This window comes from Synchiropus splendidus, chromosome 6 (genome assembly GCF_027744825.2).
Source record: "Synchiropus splendidus isolate RoL2022-P1 chromosome 6, RoL_Sspl_1.0, whole genome shotgun sequence".
Lineage (NCBI taxonomy): Eukaryota > Metazoa > Chordata > Actinopteri > Syngnathiformes > Callionymidae > Synchiropus > Synchiropus splendidus.
The window spans coordinates 1722003-1741581 of NC_071339.1; the positions used below are offsets into that span (position 1 = coordinate 1722003).

At 45.2% G+C, this 19579-nt stretch overlaps 2 protein-coding genes across 5 annotated transcripts in view; one reads left to right on the forward strand and one right to left on the reverse strand.

Annotated features, from left to right (window-relative positions):
• The window catches only part of eefsec (eukaryotic elongation factor, selenocysteine-tRNA-specific), a 76303-nt gene that overhangs the window by 48891 nt on the left and 7833 nt on the right, over positions 1 to 19579 (forward strand). The window lies entirely within an intron of this gene.
• On the reverse strand, positions 1080 to 9735 carry gata2b (GATA binding protein 2b). Of its 3 annotated transcripts, none has more exons than XM_053869203.1 (6): positions 9584 to 9735; positions 9159 to 9527; positions 7583 to 8182; positions 5983 to 6125; positions 4101 to 4226; positions 1080 to 2613 (listed from the first exon to the last, which is right to left on the reverse strand). In XM_053869203.1, the coding sequence occupies exons 2-6, from the start codon at positions 9406 to 9408 to the stop codon at positions 2338 to 2340; spliced, it is 1395 nt and encodes a 464-aa protein (XP_053725178.1). In that variant the 5' UTR covers positions 9409 to 9527; positions 9584 to 9735; the 3' UTR covers positions 1080 to 2337. The 3 variants fall into 3 exon arrangements, with proteins under 3 accessions (XP_053725178.1, XP_053725177.1, XP_053725176.1); XM_053869201.1 differs by having other exon boundaries at positions 1159 to 2613; positions 5983 to 6128; XM_053869202.1 differs by lacking the exon at positions 9584 to 9735 and having other exon boundaries at positions 1158 to 2613; positions 5983 to 6128; positions 9159 to 9569.

Below are 19579 nucleotides of genomic sequence, written 5' to 3' on the forward strand. Positions count from 1 at the left end.
TTAAAGTGCAGTGTGGGAGGGTTCGCTGCGGCTTCAGAGTAAGTGCTTCCAGCGAGGTCAAGCTGCTGCACTCTAGATGAACCCTGCCTCCCGATCAGCCTCGTGTCCCGCTTGTTTGATGACATATCGACACTCTGGTGAAGCCAAGTTTTCATTTCTGATGTCAGACGTGTATCAGAAAAGCGCTGATGTTGGTGTAATGTGATAGGTGAAAAACCTAGCTGCTTCTCCTCGTGTCATGGATGGGGGGGACTTCCATACATGGTCATGTCCTCCCTATATTCTCTTCATTCACTTCGTGCTTCTCAATTGACAGGTTTGTTTGGAACAATGAACCATCCTTGCGATCTCAAACAAAAATCAATCATCGCAGAGCAATCGCGTTTGCGGTCAGGATTCATTTCTTGTGTAGTGCAGGACTTTTTGGTGCAACTTTGCTCAGTGCAAAGTTCTTGTTTTGATTGGCTCATCCAGCCGAATTCTGAACTGGCCAGTCATCGCTAGCTACAGTATTGTGTCTCGGCAGAACCGAGGAGGGAAGCGAATGGAGCCGCCTTCTCAGTGCAGTTGACAGTTCACTTCCACCCTCTGTTCCTTTCCTGGTTGGTCGTGTTTTTGCGCTGGCTAATTGTATAATTGCTACACATGTGAAAAAGTCGTGGGCCTGCAACGTTAGGTACTCAGCAAACTCGGTTCCAAATACGTGACTCTTCACCTCGTAACACAGGAAACGCGTGCATTCTCCTACAACGCCTGTGCATTTGCGCGTCGCATTCGTCTTTTTCGTCATCAAGGATAAGACCCGCAAAATACGGATCCATTCCAATGACGGGTCAGTTTTTACCACCCCGTAACAATACAATGTGTGATGGGATTGCATGTTTCACCGAGCTAGCACTGCTGTTGACTATCTCAGTTAGAAGTTCAGCATGTCATTCACATTGAAAATGAACCGCAACAGTTTATTGTCTTTGCATTAAACTAGTCCAACAGTCACAGTAAGTCTAATGTAAAAGTCACCTGCATGACACCTTAGATCGAGCAGGGTTGCTCTGTGTGATGTAGCCAAATTTGAATCATGTGTTTGGTGCTAATTCTGCGTCTTGTCACTTAAGACATGGGGGAATTAGAAACGCCCCTTCATACGTTTGTGAGTGCTGATGAAGTGGACCAGACACAAGGGGCTTCAGTTTCATTCATGGGTCGATGCGTTCTCAGATGATGGCAGGGCATTTGTACAGCCTGTCAAATAGCGCAGCTTTGGTCCGTCTCTCAAATCATCGTCTGCCCGCAGATTCCAAATAAAAAAAATCCCAATTTGATGAAGAAAGACTTGTTATAGGAAGTGACGGTCGCGTCATTCGAGTTGTTCACAGTCAGCTTATTCACAATGTAATATTCCGAACCAAAATTGAGACAGAGAGTTGAAGCTTGAACAGTTCTGTGTCTTACATTCACTCCTCCTGCCTGATCTCCTTCTGACTCACTCCTCTTTCTAGTCCTATCTGTAGCTGTCTTTTCTCATTTAGTCTTGTCATTACCCATTCTTTTGATTCACCTCCACATCACGTCAATCTGGACACTAACATCTATTCAGTTATTCATTTGCACTGTTCCACTCACAAGTGTTTATCTGTGTTCCTCAATAGAGGCATCAAACGCAACAGCACAGTGCTCTGCTAGCAACATTTTTCTGTTCCCGCCGTGTCTCCTCCTGCCGTGTCTTTCTATATGTATTAAATATTTCCTTTAATATCTTCAGAAACAGTGGAGCCACAGAGCCAACCCTGAATTGACTTGATCACTTTATTGTAGCGAGTATAAATGCTGACCAGCGAAAAGACAAAGGCTAAAAAATACCATTTGTAACTGACATAGCAGGATCCACAGGAAGGTTTAGGAAATATAGCAAAACAACAAAAGCTGAAAATAAATTATCTGGATAACAATTACAACCGTCATTATAATAATAATAATAATAATTACAACAGTGTGAAATAAGAGTTAATAAACATTTCATTGGCCTCTCTGAAGCATGATTTTAAACTTTCATTCAGCAAAAATGCAAGTTAAGAATCCAGCAGATGTTCGGAGGGTCCATCTGTCCAGGATGTCCCACTTTCCCGCAGTCATGTACGACAGCTGGCACTGCTGCAGTGATGCCACGGCTTGTGTGTGAGTTGGCTGATACATTTGTCCTCACCCATGAAAAACAGGTACCTTTTGATGAAGGAAAACAGTCCCCTGCTCCGTTGATATATACAGCTGCATAATAGGTCAGAATCAGGACGGACAGAAGACATGTCTTCGTACCAACTCCAGCTTTGCCCTCCTTCCTCACCCCATGGCCGTCACCATGTTGGAGTGGTGCGGGTGGCTGAAGGAGGGATGGATGGGGGTCGGGGTGGGGAGCATGTGTCCCGTGTGGCTAAAGGGCGCTAGGTGGCCCATTGACATGTGTCCAGCCAGGGAGCTGAAGGAGCTCTTCTCGTGCATGCTCTTGGTAAACTCCTCGTAGCTGTCGTTGCAACGCTTGATCTTTTTGGACTTGTTGGACATTTTCCTGTTGCGTGTCTGTATTCCCTCCTTCTTCATGGTTAGAGGTCGATTCACCTGGAGGGAAGAGGCAGCAGGAAGGTGAGACGTGACTTCAGGTCAGAGGGCAGTGATCTGATCACTTCTAAAGACGTCGATACTGCTGCTACATGAAGACGCAGATGGTCAACTCCACCAAGGAAGTTGCCCCTGACTGAAACACATCATTGTCATGGCAAGTCTGAGCGAGAAATACTGATGTATGTGCCCGACAAGTCAATGGCAAGGAACATGCTGGGCTTCTATGAGGCAGCGGAAGAGAGGCGGAGCCAGGTGTGTTTCTCTAAGTCGGTATGGAGGTAAGTGGACCAGCATGTGGCCTGTGCGCAGTCCAGTTTAGCTAACTCTTTAGCATTAGCCAACACCCTTCAGTAGCCCATTGTAAGAATTGTCCTGTACTTGGCTGAAATGGATGTACTTTTAAGCATGTTATTCATACGTGCAGCGAAGCCTGGAGATATGACAAAAAGACTTTAAACTGCCCATGACCCCGACACCAGGGGCGTCCAAAGAGAGAGCCGTGGTGGGTTCAGGTTTTGCTGAAACAAGCAGCACCTGAAACAGTCCCTGTCACGCTTTTCCATGTCGTCTACAGCGTTAACAAGATGAAACATTTGCTGGGACGTGAACAAGAGCGCTTTTGTTTTAGGAAATAAACCTACACATGATGCTACATTTCATCCAATTTTTTCGACCACAGATTTTCCTGACGTCAGGTTGTACCTGCGCATTCATGGGACCAACTCAGATGACGGTGCGACTGATGATAAGCTGACAAGGATTCACTTCAAATTTCTTGCCAAATGCCAAATCGGCCATTTTTGTAGTCATTGATGTTCTTCCTGTGGTAATGTCCTTCACTAACTAGATAGATACAAACATTTAAAGTGTTACGATGTGAGGAAAATAGATTGAAGTAGAAATGACGCAGATGTTTATCACATGCTTCTTATAAAGACCATACAGATTCCACAATAGAAGGCTTTATGCCACTAAACAGTCAAGGCTTTTGAAAGAGATTGAAGATTGAAGGAGAGTGGAAACGCTGTCACTTCGTCACAGCATGCACATGTACTCATAGCAGCCGCTCAGAAGCGTCAGGTGAAAGCCGTGTTATGGCTGGAAAGGAGCTGCTGGGCGAAGGTCTTACTGACTTAAGATTTCAAACTGACTTGGCTTCATGCTTGAACAATGGCAACAAAGCCGCCTACACAATGTTGAATATCATCAGTGTGATCCCCTCAGATTTAAAGTGCAGTCTGACCCGATGGCAGTTCCACTCCATAACAGCTCCACTATTGTCATGCTCCAGGGGATTACATCTTGCACGGAAACAAAAAGCACAAAGACGTCTGCGAGTAAAACAACCCTCATTCACCCGCTTCATTTGCAATCTCCAATCTGGCTGCTCGGCCGTCGGTGAAACCTGCCTGGCCTCTTCCCATCTACTTGACCCCTCTGGCTTTGTGTGGCCCCGACACAGCAATTGGCAGTGAAAGACTTACATTATGCAGTTTGTAGTAGAGGCCGCAGGCGTTGCACACGGGATCCCCGTTTGCGTTGCGCCGCCAGAGCGTGGTCGTGGTCGTCTGACAGTTAGCGCAGCAGGTTCCGGCTCGTCTGGCAGCAGACTGTGGATCATCACATCAGGAGCAGTCGGATTAAACTTGAGGACAGTTCTTCAAAAAAGTGGACATGGAATTGCGCTAAAAAGAGGCAACAATCTTCTCATATGTTGCTAAATTTACAATATTGCTTGAGAAGCGGCATTAATTATGAAACGTATTATTTATTCACCGTGTTATTTATTGGATGAATCTCCTGTATGACTGGAACTTGGGGTGTGCTGACGGCAAGTGCATTTATTCGGGTGTGTGTTCACCGTGTGTGTATGGAGGCAAAAATAATGAGACCAATCTCATGAAAGTAAATAGATGTGTGTGGCAGACACCAAGTCTGCTTCCTGGTTATGTGTTCACTCTGCCATGTGACTCTCACCCACATCATTGGTTGGTCATTCAGGAAGCTATGTACAGCAAAAGCACAAGGAAATAGCTTCCATTGTACATACAGAAAATCCTCATGAGTCGCTTTGTTCATCAGAAACATAAACATAACGCGCGTGACATTTGATGCTGGTCATTGATTTAGTTCCAGGATTGAAGTTTTTGCCGGTTTATGCTAAACAGAAAGCACTTTCTTTACTTAAATATTAAATATGTCTCCATCAATATTGATTCAGTTTGTGTGTAACAAAACCGTGGAGTGCAGATTTGTGTTGCCTTAAGTTTGAGGTGTGTGAGCGAGGATTCCACGGTAATCATGTCAGAATAATCATGAAGTTATAATAGCTCTGACTATTGTTGTCTTTCAAGTGAACACACACACGAAGTGAATATTAACACTGACTTGACAGGAGACTCTAAAGCCCGGGTGCTTCCATAGCATTCCCACTCCGCTGTGTCATGAGTGTTTGACCACAAGAAAAACGAGGACTGGGACTATATGAGAGGCCGCGGGAGGAAACAGGCGCTGCTTTATCTGGACCGGTCAGATATCCGGATAGGAAACAACTGGGAGGCTGCTGCCGCCGAACACTGCAAACTCTGCATGAGACGCGGCGAGCTCCGGCTGATATACGACTCTGACCTCTGGAGCTGCTCTAACTGCTCACAGCACATTCCTCTTGCTTTTGTATTTCCATGAAATAGGCAGTTGTTGGCTCAAATGTGATGGATTAGACTTTTGATGTGTTAAAATGTTGGGTTTTTGAGGACATTTCTGTTTGGTTTAAAGCGACAGACAGTCACATTTGTGCTGGAGACTTTGGCTCTGGTTATGAACATAGACATGTGTTCTCATGTACAAACCCAAATAAAGCAGACTCTGAAGCGGCGTAACTCATATTCAGGTATGATCATTTCATTTGGCCTTTTTAATGAGTGCAAAATTGAGTTTATATATGTGCTAAAAAAGATACAAAATATATCATTTTGGATGTGAATATAATTTTGCTTTGACTCCATGTGCTAAGTCCAAATCTTCTTCCTCCGTGTGAGAACACTTTGGACACGACAGCGTCAGGTATGAAGGAGGATCAGACGTTGAGGGTGACGGAGCAGCTGCTCCGCTATCAGTGGCTATCTGAAGTCGTAGCAATAATGATAAGAGTCACAGCAGCAATGGCCGCTCTCTGCCAACAGTCTGAACCAAAGGAGCAAGAGGTGACTGACTGGGACAATTCCTGGAAGCTGATTGAGAAAATATAACTTTCCTGTAATTGTCCCCCTCTGTCCCCCTGACTCCTCTCTGCGCTCCCAATATTGACTCTCCCAACACACACACACACACACACACATAAAGAGAGCGGGCTGAACAGGGACTCACCAGTCTGCGTTTGGGTTTGATGAGTGGTCTGTTCTGGCCGTTCATCTTGTGGTAGAGTCCACAGGCGTTGCACAGGTAGTGACCGGTGCTGTCGCGCCTCCACAATGGTGTTGACGTGGCGCCACAGTTCACACACTCCCGACCTTCTGCAGAAACACGCACACCTCCATTAGTGTCTGCAGTTCAATCATGTTTTTTCAAGTCACTGATGTGCACATCTGTTTAGAGAAACAAACAAAATGTGGGTAAAAACACGATCAGTGCAGGCATTATTATATATTATATAACAATAATGTGATTCACCAATCAGCAAGTGTGTAATGTATGAGTGTGCAATTGTATGTAACAAGTTTTGACATGTATACGGCTGCAAAAGTGTGGGCTGTAAAATTTTATGATTCATGATAATGGGCTCATCAATAAGTCGAACAATGAGAGCAGTATTCCGCGGCCTATTCAGCTTTGCTTCTGAATGATTCTAAACTTGATGTGGTGACACAAAAATGAACTACAGCGTGGCAAACCCTGTGTGACCTTTGAACTTTGAACTTGAAAATTGTGTTTACCCCTCTCAAATTTCACGTCATGGATTCATTTGATTCATTGTTTTTGGCGTAATGGACCACAGGAGTACTGAGGTCTTGGTCACGTTCGGATTGCATTTCCTCTGTCAAGCGTTTTGTGACGCCGAAAAGCCAATAACAAACAACGTGGCGTGCCATTGTGCTTCAATGAGCGTGTCATCATGTTGTCATGGTCTCGCTGTGTACTCAGCCAGCTACAGGTTGTTTTGACTTCAGTTTTACAAATGATAATTCACTTCATCCTAAGCAAAATCTTGTTTAGAGTTGGCGGCTCATCGTATAGATACAGTGTTGACCATCACATTGCTCTCACCATGACCTATGGAACACACTCCGTTGGACCTCATGTTCACTAGCTCGACAGAGTTTAAACAAGTGAACATGATGCTGAGCAATGCACATCATTTTATATGTGGAGGTTAACCACCATTAAACCTTGACTAGTTCTCTTAAATATAATGATTATACACTACAGAACAACACTTTAGGGTATGTTATGTAACAGGACTCTATTACAAATCTGACTGTAGGATGCACAATAGTCAATACCTGGTCGAGTGTGGGCAGTCTATCACCTTGGTATCTCCTGCAGGTTGACTTGCACCAACACGCCATTGTTTCAAGTTACCAAATCTGATGTAGAAAATCCATCTAAAGCCACTAGTTTTAAAGACTAAAAGTGGCTGATATTGTTTGGTCTGGAGTAACGTATATGTGAATTTACGTTGTTTCTGTCATGTTAACGGTGGAAAAAATGGAGGGATTGTTCTCCTTTTTGTGTTTTAATACGCAAAAATATTCTGATTATTTTTGTCTGTATGTTTAGGTAAATAAGAGGAATTTAAAAAAGACTGTTGGTGCGCCATGTGTCGGGTTCAAGTTTTTCCTGACTTTTGACCCCGCTCGTGGGAGAACGTGTTTGTCAGGTGAGTGCGAGTGATGTGTAAATATATCCAGCCTTTATAGTTTCACTCTGAGAGTGTCGCGCTATCGATGCCGACGACCTTCTCACTCACCGGTGCAGGAGCGAGTCTTGTTCTTGTTCTTCTGCGGGAACCCGGTGGACACCCCGAGCAGGCCGCCCGGGTGAAACAGGCTCCCGCTGTAGTCGTGAGTGGCGGCGGGGATGGAGTAGGTGGGGTAGGTGGGGATGGGGTGGTGCGTGGACGCGGGCTGGTGCGAGCTGACCGAGGCCAGGCTGCTCCTGAGCGGACTCGCACCTTCCAGCTTCATCGCCTCCGGTAAGGAATATTTGGGGCTGGAATCCTTCTCCTCCAGCCTGGTGGCGGACGGAGACGAAGCCCTGGGGTCCGGGGAGTGATCCTTGGGCGGGGTCGGGGGGAACGTGTACAGCTGCGGGCTGGAGTGAGTCGGCGGGGTGAGCGAGGCGGCGGAGGCCGCGCTCGCGCTGCTGCCGCCCGGGTAGACGGCCGCCAGGCTGCCGGGGGACGCGGGGCCGCCGGGCTGGTGCAGGCTGGCCTTGCTGAAGGGGCTCACGGCCCAGGCGTTGTGGTGATGGTGGTGGGCTGAGAGCGCGGCTTTCCCGCCGTCCAGCCACGAGATGCCCGGGCTGTGCAGGAGGTGAGGCCGGCAGACCTGCGAGCCGGTCAGGCGAGCTGTCAATCACCAAAAACAGCGCTGAATCAGCATCTCCACCAGCCACACACTTCGAGTTCTTTTTCCGTTACAGATCTTGCCAGATATCGCTGTCTAAAACCCAGTTTCATAACCAAACGTTACACTTGCTCCTGTGCCACTGTCACTTTTGTTATTTCACTGCGTTTCAACCTCTGCTCGTTGTATGGTCGAAATATTGACGCTTTATTTGATCAACCACGTGAACTTTAAAACAAGAAAATTCGTCTACAACAGACGATACATGTTGAGTTGAGTCATTATTTTTTTAACTGTCGAATCATTATTTTTTTGCGTCATAGAGGTTATTTTTGTTTTACTTGTATATCCATTTCATGCTGTGATTTTTATTTCAAAATTCTGATTATTATAATTCACGACTCTTTTTAAGAAACTGACCGTGTATTATTCAGACTATTTCAAGATGCCTCAAGTTTAAATATCGAAAACCTTGAATTTAAAGTGCTATTCCTTTTACATTATATATAATAAATACTGTTTTGTAAGCGTTTATAAAAATGAGTCTCATTTGAGTCCGTTTGAAACAGTCATGAAATTAAGAGTGTTGAGGAGCCAACCTTCACAGAATTTAGTCTTTTCTACTCATTTCTCTAAATGCGATTGTTTAATTTGTTTACTTCAAATTTAGAAGCTAGGTAATCTCATAAAATGATTCACGAATATAGCAGTAACGAATTGATCCCGGATAAATCGTTTTTCGTTGTTGTAACCCTCAAACTAACCACAACGTCATTTTAATGTAGGACAATGAATTTTAAACCGCTTCATATTTTAATTAAATGAGCCGACATCCTTTCATGTTGGCAATCAAACAGGCCGTAAATCAATAAGCAGAGCAAGAATATTTGATGCTCATGATGGCCGTTTAGAAGAGGCGGCGTGGGTGCCGTTTCTGCTCTGGCAGAAGAGACTGGCGTCAGATGCGCGGAGCCTCACCGTGCGCCTGGCTGTAGGAGACCCGGGCTCGGCCTGGGTTGTGGTAGTACGGGTTTCCTTGCGCGTCCAGGTGATTAAAGAAAACATCCACCTCGTCCGGGGGCAGCAGCTGCGCCGTGGGCTCCATGTAGTTATGTCCCAGGCTGTGGTGGTGGTGGTGGTGGTGGTGGTGGGGGTGAGAGTCCGGGTGCTGACCGTTGAGCACGGCATGGTGGTGCATCCACCGAGGCTGATCCGCCGCCACATCCATGTCCTGGGGAGCTGTTTGGTCGAAGGTCGTCACCAATGTCCCACAGGGTTCCCTCACTGGTTCCACTCGCGATACACCACCGCTCCCATTTGAAAGAACGTCCCTTTAGACTTCGCGACCTGGAAAGGAAACGGTGAGTTTCGGGTTTGTCGGTCTCTGAAGCGGCGCGTCCTACCTCGTTCTCAAACCCACAACCGGCGTTGGACGTGCGCAGCAGGTCCAGTCTGGGCTGTTTGTCCGACTAAAACGGCGTCCACTGGGACTTAAAGCGGCGCTGACAGGAGGTGGGCGGAGTCAAAGCATCGCTCCGCACTGGCGGATCCGCGACTCAACTGTCACACTGTGCTACTTCTACTTTCTGCTGAATCAAGAAAAAACACGCCGCCAACACGCACCTTGAAAGCGCTAAGACGTGGAGTCGACATGCTTCCAGTCCAGCAGGAGAGTAACTCTCACTTGATCTGACTGAAATAACTCCGACTACAAGGTGACCGGGAGCAGAGAGATGGCGCGGCTCTACTCCGAGTCACAGAAAGTTGACAGACACCTGAACACAAGAGAAGCTTTTCTCAGCTCGATGACGCATTCAAGGACCGCAAGGGAGTTGAAAACATAACTCCAACTCCTCGGAATAAGGGTGCTCGCAAAAGATGCTTCTGACTCCCCTGTTTCATGGTCATAAACATCATACACTATCATATGTAGACAGTAATAGAATGCGAAACCCGAGCTCACTACTGTAAACCTCTTTCTTCAGTTGAATTCTGAATATCTTGCAAATATTTACACATTCGATCGTCAAGATTCAGTGTAGCTGCAAACGCGAATGAACCCGTTTTTAAATTGACTTTTGGACATAAAGTCAGATATGATTCGCGCTTTGTCCATTGGCGCGTGTTCCGGGTGAACAGTCTGCGGCGCGCTTCTGTCCTTGTTTGTTCCGCTCTCTGTCTCGCGCCCGGTCGCTTGACGGACAGGCAGTAATTGGGGAGGGAGCGTGGAGTCCCGCTCCGTCCGCGCTGCCGCCTGTCTGACGCCGCTGGCTGCTGACGTCATCGCACCCAGTCCCAAGACTGAAATTCACATCGAGGACGTGAACTCCTGATGAGGCGGGTGCACGTTCGCGCACTCAGGCCGCGGGATGTTTGGAGGATCAGTGACAAGACTCGGCGTTTATCAATCTGAGTCAGAGTTTCGCTCACTTTCATGTGGAGTCAAGGCGCTGTTGAGGAGACGCGCGTTAATGGAATATGGCGCGATCTTGTGACGTCAGGGATCGCTCACTTAAACCGTCTTAACTGACGTTATTAATTTACTAAATGATTCTTACTGAAAATGGAATCAGCGACGCATGAATCAGATCAAGTTGGGGTGAGGGTGAGGTGGGGGGCGGAGGGTATTAGCGCTCATCAGCATGATAATGTCGAGAGACATGAGCCGCGAGTCTGAGCCTTTTGATCTGGCGTGACGATAAAAAAAGCCTTATCTGCGGCGAACACCTCCACATTAGGATTCGTCCTTGATTGAAGTCAACCTTTTTTCTTCTTTCTTTTTTTTTAAACCATCGATCACACGGCCATAAAACACACGGTCTTTCTCTTTTAAATATGAACGACAAGATCAAAACCGTCGCAGCGATTGTAATAATAATAATAATAATATCACAATTACATGGTTATTGTCTCGCTGCGACGGTTCATATGTGATTTGAATATTTTCTGTCAACACTGTATCAGTGCTGTTATTGTTTGCTTTATTGTTGCTCTAAAAAAGCGTGCGGGTTTTTGTCATCCTTTATTATCGTTATTGCAGCTGATGCTTCATATCTAACCTCGATTTCAGGTTTTCACGCATTAAAAACACAATCATTATAAATCTTTGTTGCTGCATTGCTGTTAATGTTTTGTTACTTTCTGATTTCCTCCCTCCCTTTTTTTAATTTAACGGATACGATTTTGAATAGACATCCGTTTATATTCAATAAGAAATGTTTATTGCTTTCGAATGTTAATGTTCTGAGTTGCTTGCATTATTGTCGTTAAATTTAATATATCTATCGATATATAAAAAATGTATGTATGTAAATGTATATATCAAAATATTGGTGTAAATTATACAGTATGTGAAAACAATTTTATGATGATACTTTATTGTTATCGTACAAAATCTTGTTGATATGATGACAGATATGCAGTTGCTACCAGCTAATACAATTAATATAGTTGTAAATGTCCGTATGTAAATAGATCTGTTAGCACTATGTGGTTAATTCATATTTTTCTTTGAAGCCACGTGGTCCTTGCGTAATTATTTCTTGAAAGAGCTATTGTGACGGCTGATACGATTCTTGTAAGGAGTTTATTTGCTCCGTCACGTGACCTCGGTAATAACGCCACGGCACCATAATAAAGCTTTAATATTGTCGCCCGCGCTGCTGCTGCTGCTGCTGCTGCTGGTTCTGAGGTCTCGGTGATTATAAGCCATTTTTCACGGGTGCCGGCTAATCTTTGTTCTTTGTGAAGATAATAAATGGCCTAATCGTTATCAGCGGGCTGCTGGAGGTGTCGCGCAGAATGGGGCTGATCGGGCCGGGAAATGGGCTCCCGAGTGCCGCGGAATAAATGCTTCTCCTTATCTCTGCCTCCCAGATTATCAGCGTCTTTTCAAGCGAGCACAACAAACACATCTAACACCGAGACTGCGTCGTCGACTGGTCCCGATCTGAGCGGGATTGATGGGCAGATAGGAGGCAGAGGCAGCTATTATGCGCCAGCTTCACGGCCCGCGCGCGCGCGCGCGCACACGCATCATTCACACTATTTTGAAAAGTCTGCTCCCCCAATATTTTTGGGGGCTGGGGGTTATCTGCGGGAGTCATCTGCGGTTCCGCGTCTTTGTTGCGGTATCGCCAATCTTGTTTCTTTCAAGTCGGATTTAACTGGATGAGAGCGCGAGGCTGCAGCGCACGAGGAGGGAAATGTATTTGAATAATCATATCATGTTTTGGAAATAGTGAGCGGAAAGAAAGAGACAATCCCGGATGTCCCAGATACGAAAAGGTCCACTTGAAAAAAAAGTCGTTTTCAACATCCTATCATGAAGAGAATGTTGCTTTAACTCACTTAAACGCGTAACTGACGCATTCAATAGTAACAAGATGTGTTCGCGAAATAGCACAAAGAAGAAAATAACGCGTTTTCACAATGCGAGCAAATGATCGGAAGAACTCCCCTGACCTGTTGTGCTTGGAAATGTCATCACCAACAGCCGCTGGTTGAGTTTCCATTGGATTAAACTTGATGAATGAGGAGAAACGGACTACATTTCATTGGCACAATTTAATAAAGAGTAGTTCGAATAAAGTGCACTCTGAGACCAAAGAAATTGAAATGTTTTATTATCTAAATGTCATGGAATTCCAAGTGGAGCATTTAGGAAATGTTCAGATGGACTTCAGTGAGTCACTGAATCATACTGAGGTCCCCACTTTTCTGACGTGTAGTTCCGCACTCAAACGACCCAAAGACGAATCAGTGAAATAAATGACAATTTCAAAACAGAGAGATAATGATCAGAGACCATTCAACTGTGTTCCCTCAGACTTCCTCATTCATAATCCACATGTAGCGTCCTAGAATGACGTCCTCTCAGCCATTCTTCACCCAACCGCGTCATCATTTTTGGCTAAAATACAACAATCTTTATTGTATTTGATGGAATAACATTTGCCTCTGAGGATCTGACAGATGAAAAATGTTTGCAAATGGTGGTCAATATAGTTTGATGGTTACTTGACCAGGCAAATAATGAACTATACCTCAACACCTTTGCACTGGGTTTTAATAGAAGATGAAACAAAAGTCTACCATGAGTTCCTTATTGATGTCATCTGCAAGAGCATTTCACTTTCCTTCTCGGAGAACTCTTCTCCACCCAGAGTGTTAGACAACATTTGTCACTGACCTCTACGTTCAGCGCCTAAAATGATCAGTGAGTCAAAATTTGCGGATTCAAATTTCCTTGAAATTATTCAATCCATAGCGGCAATGAGGCAAATGTCGAATAACAGAGGTGTGACTTTTTCTGAATAATCATTGTGCACAAGAGCGTGCAGGTGGAGAACAGCGTGTGGCTGAGGAGTCATGTCATTGACTGGCTGTCTCTGGGGTGGCAGGACACACTCACGGAGGTGACCCGGTCCCATCCACTGGCACGTTATTGCACAGCTAATCTGAAAACCAATGTTAGGACATGTGTCGGCGGAGACCCGAAGCTCATGAATGTTGTCAGCTGAGCTTATCCAAAAGCGTATGGACTTAACTGAGAGTAGAGTTGACTGTTATACGCGTTTCCTTTGCTGCACTGCTGCAGGAGGAAGCATCTATAGGGCATGAATTTGTGCCAGGAGCTGCTTTCTTTTCCAATATAGCGGCTGGATGCTTAATAACTTGGTGGCTGCAGCGGCTCCTGGTGCTGCTGATGGTCTCCAGGGAAACAGAGATAAGAGTGCACTCATTTTCCATATCTTACACTCCATTATATTCAAGGATTAGTTCTCCTTCCCAAAAGGTCAAACATGAAGTAAAGCCGGTCAGGAATGCTCCTCGTCCTCTGTCTCCAAAACGTTGTCCGAGCAAGGGACCTTCAATTCATATTTATGCATTTATTGGCTGTTTATTTTGACAAGGAGGGAAAAAACTGGGCTCTGACATGAACGGTCTGCTCTCAATAAAGCTGCAGACCCAAAGATCTAAAGATTTCTTCTGGAGCAGAGCCTGAGGCCAGATCCTCAGAGATCCCTGCTGCTGCTGCTGCTGCTTTAATAAGGCCAGTTATGATGATTCAGCCTGTTTGTTTGTTTTGTTTTTTTACGATCTTTGTGTCATTCACAAAATGATATTGACTTTGTTTGCTTCTTTGCTAAAATCTCTCAAAACAAATTTGTCGTACAATCGAAAATCGAAAGAAAGACATTTGAATTGACGTATCATATTAACTTATAACTGAAATCCATTAAAAAAAATCCTCAACTCATATTTAATTCTCTCACTCTAATTTACTTACTTGAATTAGTATGATTTAATGCATCTGAGTAAAATGCTATTCCATGATTTGTTAACGACGTAGTTTAAGTGCCGATGGTGCGGCAGACAGTGACATCTAGCGGTGAAGAAAAGCCCTGTGTCAACTATATGTCTATGAAAACTTAAAAAAAAAAAAAAAAAAAAAGAGTATTGTGGTGAAAACGACTTCCACCTTGTGTAGTAAAATCGATGATTTTCCAGCGAAGGTTTCACCACAACATTCCTCCGGCCAACTGCCTCCTCTCCCATCTGGATCCTGGACTCCTGGTGAAAGAGCCGTCATGTTTCAAAGGCTCTCCACTTCACTTCCTGCCCAGAGAGCAACAGGAAGTGAAAGTTTACAACTCTTTGACTGTGACCACCTGCCAGTCACAGTCAGCTCTACAAAGAGCTGTCACGGGAATACAAGAATTCCTCAACAATAACCTCCTCATTGTGCCAGTGTGAAGCTTCACCTCCAGGGATCATTCCAGTGTCCACTTGGTGTCTCAGACATCAAGCTGGGCAGAAGATCCAAGAGTGAGCCTCCTGCTTCATCATCGCTCCACTGCACTGGCCTTGCTATCGAGTCGGACTCTGTCCCAGTCAGTGGTGACGTCAGGACCTTCTTGCTCTCTACATCTTCATTTACTGATCCATCCCACCATTTAAACCCTCATGAACCATCTGTCTTCAGCCATTAGGAAGTCCTGCATGTGTTCTCTGTGGAACGCAACAAGTGTCTGTGTGTCTGACTGTCACCAGTGTATTTGCAAATATTAGACATTTCCCAAGCTCCTCCGTCCTTTAACGTGGAGGTGAGTTACACTGTCGCTGCAACAGTGAGCCTCCTCTTCCTCTGGAGATGGAGTCTGGTGCGCTCGAGGTTTCTGCGTCGAAGCGTGTAGTGATAAGGGGCCAGACCTCCAGGGTTCTGAAGCTTGCCCCAGTCCGCTCAGGTTGGGTCATGCTTGGTCACAAGATGACATTTTGTCATAACACATTTGTGCTGAGGTGGAGAGTCGTGACCTACAAGAGCTTTCCAAGCTGGATGTTTCCAATGAAACCCAATTCTCTTTTTATTAGAAAACCATTCCGTTTGCACACAGCCCAGTTGCATTAGCTTGTTTTGTCACTTATTTGAGTTGCTTTGTTTTATCGTTGGCATTTCAATCCAAAGAACAATAAATACTTTACTCATCACTGACATATTCAATGGATGCCTCAGAACCGTCACCTGAACACGCAGGTCCTGGCGCACGCTCTTTTTCTGCTTAGAATTTTAACACAGCAACCGTTGCTGTGCGTGTATATATATGTGTGTCTGTGTGTGTCTTTCACCGGTTTGCTGTTTCATCACCAGCAGGTGCATCAGGGAAAGATTATTAATCTGCTTCACCACATCCTTTATATCAACACACCCACACACTCAAAGAGAAAAGTGTTTTTTTTTCCTACAACATGAAAAAGCCAATATATTGGCTGCAGAAACAATGTGAACATTACTTTGTCTTTTCCTTTTATTTTTTCTTCTGGCACATGAGTCTTCTCATAGGGCAACAGAGGTTGTTCCCGCTCATGTGGATCTTCTCTAAGTGCTCTGGTTTCCTCCCACCAAAGCCTCCTCCTCCTCACCTCACTTGGTGATGTTTAACATTTAAAGATGTGATTTAATGGTACCCTTTAAAACACGGTTGCACCATCTAATGGCCTCACATTGCAACATATTCAGCCATCGCTCCCCCTGCGGACCTTGGCTGTTCTACCATGAATTCACCGAGGCCGTCTGAAGAAGTATCACCTCCCGCTTCTTCTTGTGCTGCCCATATACACGGTACACACTGCAGCGCGACAGAATGGCGAGTGTTGCGGCGACGCTATCAGAGGCAGGAGACCAGCGGAGTGCTGAGCTCTGTTCAAATGACATGTTGCAACGTCAAGTACTGGCCCTTCAGCTTCATCTGTCCACTACACTTGACTCCAACCTTTTTTTGTTCTTTACTCCATGTCAATCCGTTCCTTGTATGATCCAGTTTCTGTTTTGGAGCCTTGATGCTTGCATCCCTGAGTCACCTTTTCACAGTTGGATGTTTAGACTTGGCTTGGCTTTGTTCCTAAATGAAGTTGCTATGTGAGGAGTCCACTTGCATCGGTTTCTCCATGTTCACTTGTGCACTGGGGCCTCTCACTTCTCTTCCTATTCTCAGTGGAAGCCGACCAGAGGCACAGAACATCCTCACCCACTTCTTTGTCAGTTCTCAGAACTAGAATAGCCTGTCAGGTTCCTGAAGAAAGAGGACCAGACCTGAATCTTCTCTCGAGATCGCCATTCAGGGAAGCTAAATCGTGAGACACCGGACCATAGAAACAAATGTTAAGTGGTCGAGCGCCTCGTGAGAAATCCACTGGATGGATTTTACCTTTGATCAATTGCAGTTTGAGTCATTAAAAATTGCAGTCTGAGAGGTTTAAAGAAAGGTAGTTTTGGTTTGGTGGAAACCACACTGCTCCCTGTCTGGCAGCCCCTCGCCCCCCTCCTCCAAAGCTCTCTGCAGATACAGTAATGACATGAGATGATGTGAGGCCTGCCACATTCTGTGTGCTCTCTCCTCCTCCCCCCTGCTCCTCACCACATCAGGATACACTTGTTCTAGTGAATTCCGGTTTCAAACGGATCGTTGCTGTCTCCTCTGCTCTGCTGCTGTGCAGGACCAATATCATGATCAGGTACACACGCGAGCGTCTGGTCCTGTGGTCAGGGTTTCCAACGGCCTGTTCTGCTCGCACACCTTTAGAAACCTCAGCACTCCTGCTCCTGAACCCCCTCCCACCTCGAGCCTCCTCGCCTACATCAGTGCACTCGTCGCGATGAGTGAAGTCATCAGCCTAACTGTCTGTCCTCTGAGGACCGCTCGGGTTCACCTGCGTCTGCCGCCCCGGACCTGATGGCCAGTGAGGTCCAGCTCCTGCTGCCGTGGACGCTCCCCTTCTCTCATGTGCTTAACGTCACTTACAAGGCCGTGGACATGTGGAATTGAAGTGACTGAATTTTCCTCAAACCTCGCCCAGAATCAGCCAGGCCCAGCAGATTGACCTTTGACCTTTGGCATAGCGCCTCCAGTGGTGACTAATAGCACTACACTTGGGTTCCGTCAGTCAGGCCGAAGTTTGTTTTGGAATTGAAAAAATGAAAATAGACATTTCTCTTCGGAGATTATGATCTTTTCTTCAACACACTCTATCAGCCATCCACTTGTTGCAGGCATCTATATGTTCGCATTAGATTACATGGCCGTTATTATGAGGACAAAAATGACCTTGCTGCCTAGTTTCCCAAGTTCAAAGCTTATATTCTTTAAATGGAACAATGATGTAAAACACAGGTTAAATGTCATGCAGATCGCACAGTTTGCCCTGATTCATCTTCATAGTGGATTAGGATTTTTCCAACTATATAATAATAAGGAGGAAGTCATTCTGTTAAACTCTCCGTGCTCCTCAAAACCCTCCTCAACTGAAGGTGAAGGCGTGATGTGAAGGAAGAGGTGATTCATGAGGCCCCCTTCCTCCCCCTTACGCCTTGGTCTCGGGCCCATTGTGGCCCAATTGAAGCAGTTGAGGGCCATGTGCGTCACCCGACCGTGTTTCCAAAAACAAACACTTCTTTTTCACTTCACTTTTCGGCGGTCATAAAGGTTATCTGTGATTGCCGTTACTTTCACACTTTCAGAATTGCATTTTTTTTCATCGAAATGGAATCAAAAGTCTATCAAGTCTTTGTTTTTCTATATTTTACAATATCAGTTTTAGGTGTTCAAAGCTGAGCAACAGTGCCTCCTGCTGTTTAAGTAATGCGATTACTTCTCAGTTAAGAAATTAAAGATTTGTTTTGTCAATTCAATTAAAACATGTTTCGTTTGTGTTCTTAAAAAAAAGACAATATGTGCATATGATTTTTAAAATTCTTTTTCGGGTTTAAATATATTGTTTTTTGTTTTTGTTTTGTTTTAATTTTTGATAGTGACTCGACAAATCTGGTGCCTGCAGTATAAAATATTTAATTCGAAATTTTGACTCAGTATTTTGTGTCTTTTTAGTTATGCCATTTCAACATGTTTCCACCATTGCAGTTTTTTTTGTGATGACTTCACAAAGCATTTGTTCTATGAGCTCAGTTTGTCCTGTTGTGGTATTCCTGGCTAAAATAAAAGACTTCCTCTGACTGAAATACTGAGTAATTTCCAACAGGCATGGACATGGTTCTCACTGCATTATTGTCCATTCGGTCTTTCTGACTCATCTTCACACAGAAAACAAAGATATGACTTGTTCAGAGTAGTTTAGACCTTTAAACCTAACTGTTTCCAAGCTGTCTTCACTGATACTGTCAATAGCACCAATTCTGCCGTTGAGGTTTATTTATGTGTTTCGCGCGTTGAAGATGGGGCAATAAAGGTGTCGTAAGAGATTAGTTGGCCTCCAGCTCGATCTGATTTCAGTTGCTCTTCAGAGGGCCCTGGCAGGCTCAGGCCGTGGAGGAACCTCATCTGCTTGACTGCAGAGATGTTGGGAGGGATGTGCAGCCAAACCGCTGGCTAGCTTGGGCTTCCGGCTCTGGGGCAACACAGCACTCCGGTACCCCACAGAGCCAGCAGCCTCTCCACTATCACCCCACTCCAGACACTGTGTCAGGATACTGTGGTGACACAACACTGGGTCTCTGTTCCTCCCTTGTCAACAAGACTGATGGATGCAGACAGAAGATGAGGAGCAAAGATGAGGAGACCTGGTCGATATTCAATGGGGCGCCTCTCAACCAAGTCAGATTGGATCTGGAGAAGTTAAGACACGTGCACGGTGCATCACAAATCATTCAGGTGTGGATGAAAGGAAATCATTTCTACTCAGTAGAAATAACTAACTGCATGCGACATTCCAGAAAACAACAGCCGTGCTGCGCATGAAAGCATGACATACGAACAAGTATATTGAACCTGAGGAAAAATCTATTGTGAAACTTCATGCATTATTGAGATTCAGTGGATTCCAACTCCAAGTTATGCACATCTGCAATGTAGCGGTTTACCACTAGAGGGCAAAACATATGG